The sequence below is a fragment of the Phoca vitulina genome, unplaced genomic scaffold (genome assembly GCF_004348235.1).
Source record: "Phoca vitulina isolate PV1807 unplaced genomic scaffold, GSC_HSeal_1.0 scaffold18, whole genome shotgun sequence".
In the NCBI taxonomy this organism is placed as follows: Eukaryota; Metazoa; Chordata; class Mammalia; order Carnivora; family Phocidae; genus Phoca; species Phoca vitulina.
Genome location: NW_022589721.1, coordinates 35,462,528 through 35,468,401, shown reverse-complemented (window position 1 = coordinate 35,468,401; position 5,874 = coordinate 35,462,528). Strand labels below are relative to the sequence as shown.

At 54.2% G+C, this 5,874-nt stretch overlaps 1 protein-coding gene across 3 annotated transcripts; it reads right to left on the bottom strand.

Moving 5' to 3' along the window:
• Positions 1-468: 468 nt before the first annotated feature.
• Positions 469-4,100, bottom strand: CUNH8orf33 (chromosome unknown C8orf33 homolog). Of its 3 annotated transcripts, XM_032415791.1 has the most exons (6): positions 4,063-4,100; positions 3,929-3,974; positions 3,651-3,829; positions 3,360-3,444; positions 3,063-3,209; positions 475-2,582 (listed from the first exon to the last, which is right to left on the bottom strand). In XM_032415791.1, exons 1-6 carry the CDS (start codon positions 4,066-4,068, stop codon positions 2,443-2,445), a joined length of 603 nt encoding a protein of 200 aa, XP_032271682.1. In that variant the 5' UTR covers positions 4,069-4,100; the 3' UTR covers positions 475-2,442. The 3 variants fall into 3 exon arrangements, with proteins under 3 accessions (XP_032271683.1, XP_032271682.1, XP_032271681.1); XM_032415790.1 differs by having other exon boundaries at positions 3,651-3,974; positions 4,063-4,098; XM_032415792.1 differs by lacking the exon at positions 3,063-3,209 and having other exon boundaries at positions 469-2,582; positions 3,651-3,974; positions 4,063-4,098.
• Positions 4,101-5,874: the final 1,774 nt, after the last annotated feature.

The following is a 5,874-nucleotide window of genomic DNA, read 5'->3' as shown; positions in this document are numbered from 1 at the left end:
TTTCAGGCCAGAGGGCCCAGCTTTTGGTGAGTCCCACAGGGGCACAGCAAGTGGGCAAACTAAGCTGGGGGCTTCCTGGGAACCCCAAGATACCTGGGGCATGTGCAGTTGCATGTGGGCATTAAAGGGGCTTCCAAAACCTTGGGGGATATGGGCATATCCTGGCCAGACACCCCATAAGGTAGGTGATACACCTCTATTTTTCAGGAGACAATGGGACTCAAATAAGGGGGAGAACCCCCAGCTGCTAGAAAGAATATAGTCCTTGGAATAGTCCATGGGGAACTGAGCAAGTGCTGATAAAAGTTTGTAGAACAAGGACGCCTGGGTGGCTCAGTCAGTTGAGCCTCTACCTTTGGTTCGGGTCATGATCCCAGAGTTCGGGGATGGAGTCCCACATCGGGCTCCCTGCTCAGCGGAAGGTCTGCTTCTCCCTTTCCCTCTGCCAGTCCCCCTGCTCGTGCGCTCTGTCAAATAAATAAAACCTTTAAAAAAAAAAAAGTTTGCAGAACAAATGATCATCGTCCAGTGGTATTTGTATCAGACACGTGGGTGTAGTTGCAAAGGTCACTAGGAAGAACCAAACATGAGCTGCAGAGCCATGGAGCTGCTGTTGAGACCCCCACACAGCAGTGCCTGTTGCATAGACCAGAACAACGAGGCCTGAGAGTGGTGTAGGTAGGCCAGTTAACCTCACCTAGCACCACCTATACCCACCCCATTTATAGATGGGTGAACTGTAGTCAGGGTAAGGGGTGTGACTTAGCTGTGGTTGCCCAACAGGCAAGCCATGGATGAAACACCACCAAGAACACAGCTGAGTACAAGCTAAAGGAGCATCCTGAGTAGAAAAATGACCTAAGAGGGAAGCAGGGTTGATGGCCCAGAGGCTAAACAGTGCCCTCCCATCTCTTGTCTTCAGATGATTCCTGTTCCCCATTCTCCATGCACCATGTTCCCCAAAGTCCAAGACCTGCTACAAGTGGACTCTTAGTGAACATCATACCAGGATTGAAACCATTGAGGCAGGACTGAGTTGGTTATCTCAGGAGCAGACAAGAAGCCAGCAAGGTGGGAACAAGAAAAGGGGGCCACATCAGAGAGGTGGTCAGGAGCCTAAATGTGTGCAGGCCCTAAGTGGGACCTTGTCCACCAGCCTTCGCATTGTATCCTAGGTACAATAAAGTCACTAGATCAGAGAAATAGGACCCAACCGATATACATGGAGGACCACTGGCTACACTGAACACACAAGAGGCAAAAGCGATGTACTGACACTAACCGGGAGGCTCACACAGCAGTCAGGAGAAGAGCCAGGGCCAGGACTAGAATGCCGAGCAATGAAGAGAAAGCACAAAAGATCAGAGATTTAGCTTGAAGACAGAACTCACATACCAGCTAAAGTATTGAACACTTGTATGGGAGAAGGAAAGCAAGAAAGGATGACACAGGTTTTTGGCCTAATCAACTAGGTGGGCAGTAGGCCCATTCACTCAAAATCAGAAGACAAAGGGAGATTTAGGGGCCAATCAAATGTTTTGGACACGTCAAGTTTGAAATGCCCATGAAACATCAAAGGAGAAATGCTGGGTAGGCAGCTGGGCTCCAGGTTATCTATCTAGTCTGGGACGCAAGCTTGGGAGACACCAGCAAAGATGGCATCACAACTGCATTAAGCCACCCGATGCGATGCAAGAAAAGTCCTGGGACTATCACTTGGAGCAGCCAAGGTCTGGAGAGGTCATCTACTGAGGCTCAGCCCCGGTCTTCAGCCAGGATTGTGAGGACAAGCTCTCTGCCCCTAAGAACAAAGCCTGGCCTTCTGGGAGCCACACTGGCTCCCTGAGGATGACATATGCTCAGGAATGAGGGCAATACTAAGGACCAAGAATTGTGGTGAGCCTGGAACCCCACCATGCCAGACGCCTGCCTCATCTGTACTCAGATGGGTTAGCACTCACAAGGATTCACTAATCCATTTTTACCAAAAATAGTTTTATTAGTGCAACGTGACATTATGACATAAAGCACTACACCATTTGACAGGGCATTCGAGCACCAGTATACAGTTATATAGCTTCCTCCGTAGTCCTTACTACAAACAGCTGCTTAATCTCAGCCTAAAGACTGAGTAAAACATTCTTTCTACAACACGCTGAACACTCACTTCAGGTTATTGTAGAAGCTTTTTTAAACGGACCTCCTTCTTCTGACAGGAAGAACATTTCATCTGAAAATCTACAAATGGGTCTTGTACTTATCTGACAGTACCCAACAGGCTGGTCTCACATGGGTCCCACAGCCATGGCACCAGATCGAATGACCAGCCATGGACAGACCAACCCCACATCTGTCTGACAGAGCATTCCTGGAAAGGCTCTGCACTCAAGACAAACCCCCACACTACCTGGGCAGGGGAAGTGTTCCAGGATGGAAGACAAGCTAAAAGAAATTGAACCTAAACTCTTCATCAGGAGTGTCCAGGGTGGCCTTGGCTACCCCCGCCTGGCGAGGCCTGCAGACCCTTCCACTCTTCTTTCTGGTGGCCTCACCTACAGGCTGCAGCTGTGCTGTGCGGGCTGCTGTGGGGGAGGGGACAGACGGTGTCAGAACAGTCAGAACAGCTAACATTACCTGCGCCCATTCAACTCTAACCCCTTGGGACAGAAAACTGATGCACTCCTCAAAATTTTAGGGAAGGTATTATCATCAAACTCCACTTAGAGACAGGAGCACCTGGGTGCCTCAGTTAAGCTTCCAACTCTTTGATTTCAGCTCAGGTCATGATCTAAGGGTCAGGAGATCCAGTCCCCCATAGAGCACAGGGCTCTGCTCTCATCGGGGAGTCAGCTTGAGATTCTCTCTCTCCCACTGCCCCTCCGCACCAAACGCTCTCTGTCTCTCTCTCTCTAAAACAGCCCCAGCTTCTTCTCTCCCTGCTCTCCCAGGCCTCCGTGAGTCGGTGTCCTCCCCCTGCCCGCCCCCGCCAGCCCTGTTACTCTGGCCTTCTTCCTGTCACTCCCTGGGCTCTTCCTCTCTGCCCCCTGGAATCAACTCCTCACCAGTTCTGAGTACCCGAAGGGCCTCGCACCGCTCAGCTTCCATCTGAGCCCTGTAGTCCCCAAACAAGGAGTGCATCAGCTGCCTCTTCCGGGGCAGGGGGGTTCTTTCGCTGCGAAGGGTTCGGATTGCCCCAATAGCCTGCTCTTCTGAAAATAAAAACAAATGACTAGTAATCTCTATCCTCACCTCCTGCCGTCCTACAGCAATGACAACTCCATCCCGTGGCACCACCCGCAGGCCATAGCAGCACTATCACAATGCCCCTCCCCCCCCAACTCGACAGAAAGGCTCCTCACTCTGTTTCGGACTGGGTCTCTGCATCTTGAGGCCCAGCTCCAGCTGTTCCACGCACCACGCCAGTTCCCGGGCCAGCTGCTCCGCCTGTGATGAATCGGGGAGAGTGGCTATGAGACGGCAGCAGGACCCCGCGGCCTCCAGCCCCATCTCACAGGGACCCCTCCCACCCTCCCGTCCCATCCCTCTCCCTGCCTTAACTCCGAAACTCCGAGACCACACGCACCGGCCAACGCACTCACACCCGGGATGCATCGGGGATCGCCACCCTTCCCGACCGAGGCCCGCCTTGCCTGAGCCTCCGCGCTTAGGGGCGCTTCCTCTGAGGCCGGCTTTTCTGAGACCTTCCCGCCTCCATTCGCCCCAGAGGGCCCATTCCGGATTTTCTTCTTCTTTCGCTTCTTGGAGGCTGCAGCGCCTCCGCGGCGTTCGGGGTGCTCCCCGGGGGCGCTGTCACTGCACGTGGAGAGCCCTAAGCAGAGACCGACCGGATGGGGCCTGATGGCGGAAGGACTCGGGGCGTTGGGCAGCGATCCAGGGGGCCGGGGGCTGCGGGGCGCGCGGGCGGTACCTGGGCCTTCGGCCGCTGATTTCTCCCGAGCAGAATGTCCTAGGGCCTGGAGAAAGGGGGGGCAGCAAGGGGTCACGGGGGGCCGCCGACTGCCCAAGACCCTGGCACCCCCACGATTTCTCGGCTCAGCTCACCGCCATGCGCCGCCGTCGCCGCCGGAGATTACGTAGGGCCTGAGGTCCGACGCCAAATTCCCTCCTCCGGAAACGCGTCTGCGGCGCCGAGTTCCGCTGGGCGCGGACGGCGCAGTGGGCAGGCACCGCTGGGATGGAAGGACAATCCGCAAACGAGGGAGTTCTCTCAAAGCTCACCTAGTGGGGAGAGAAAAGCCGTCACAGAGAAGCGTCGTGAATAGCGGCCGAAACGGGACGGCGAGTGGTCAGCAAAGACCTCCGGAGCAGCAAAGACCCGTGCCAGGCCGGCGGGACTGGTCGGTTAGCGGGAAGGAGGCCGGGGACAGGGGTCGCGGTGCAAGGCGAGGTCGGAGAGTTGGGCGAGATCCGGTTATGCAGGCGCCGAGGGATACCTGCTGCCCGCTTTGATTTTGAGCGTAAGGGGAAGAGACGTTCATCCGAAGAGTGCTGTGGTCCTGCTCAGATGTGTGTTGTAAAGATCCCTCGCTGTCTTGGGACGAGGGCCGGACGGGCTGGGGGCGGGTGAGGCTGACAATGTGGAGGGATTTGAGAAACAGGGGAAGAGCCTGCGCACTTGGTGGCCTGACTGAGCGCGGCAGCGGAGAGGGAGCCCCCTCCCACAATCCACCTTGCCCCTTTGGCCCCAGGGCAGACCTCCCACCACACAGCACTACAGACCAGGGTGCCTCCTCCCTGCCCGGGGTCACAGGCGTCGGCAGACCTCCGCAAGAAGGACGAGGGGCTTCGGGAGGACACGAGTCTGAGTGCTGTCTGATGATATTCCTGTCAGGGAAATAGGGGTAGAAGTGTCGTTTCCTGAGGCAGTGGACGGGCTGGGAGGTCTCAGAGGGTAGAAATTTGGTCATCACAGATAGCTGGTGTATTATTTATTGCAGCCTAACAAGTTGTCACAAAACTTAGCAAATCGAAAACAGTAAACATCTGGTACAGTTTCTGAGGATCAGGAATCTAGCAACAGTATAGCTGTTTGGTTCTAAGTTAGGGTCTCTGGTGACCCCTCTTGAAGGGAGGAATATCAAAAACTTTTAGACATATTTTTAAACTACCACAGCTAGATGTGTTTCAGTCCTGGCAGACTGGAGGTTTTGGTGGTGAGTGGGTTCCAGATCCAAAAGGGCTTTTTCCTGCCTTGTTTGGCTGTGAATCAACCTGTGTGACTTGGCCCAGAACTGCTTCTTCCAGAAAGCTTTCTCCACCCAGACATCTGTGTCTGAGCACAAGCCTCACACCAGACTATCCTCTTCAACAGCCCTATATGCAATCAGCCACCCAATCCTATCAGTTTATCTCCTCAATGGTCTCCACCCCTCCCCACACACACACCATCTCTGCCCTGAACAACCTCAATCCAGGCCTTGCTAATCTTCCACTCCGTCTTGTCTGTTCTGAAACATCCTGTGGTGGGAGTGAGCTTTCTAAAACAAAAGCTATGATACTGTCATGCCTAGAAATCTATTTCCTCCAGCATGAAGTCCAGGCTTCTTAGCTGACATGGACAGCGGTTTGCCTGACCTTCTGGCCAGCACATGCCCTACAAATCATACAGAGACAACTTTTTCCAGACCTCACTCTGCTCTGGTCCCACTGATCTCCCAGCCTTCTGACCTTCTCCTTACAGGCCCCTGCAACCCCACTGGCCTCTGCCCTGCACAGACACCTCATTTTCCTTCCCTGGCAGTACTAGCACCTATTCAAACCCCCAGACCCAGACAGCAGGTCCTTGAAGAACTTTAGACAGGAAGGCGTAGAGGACCCAGCTTCCATGTCAGTAAGTCTCCACATCTCTCCACT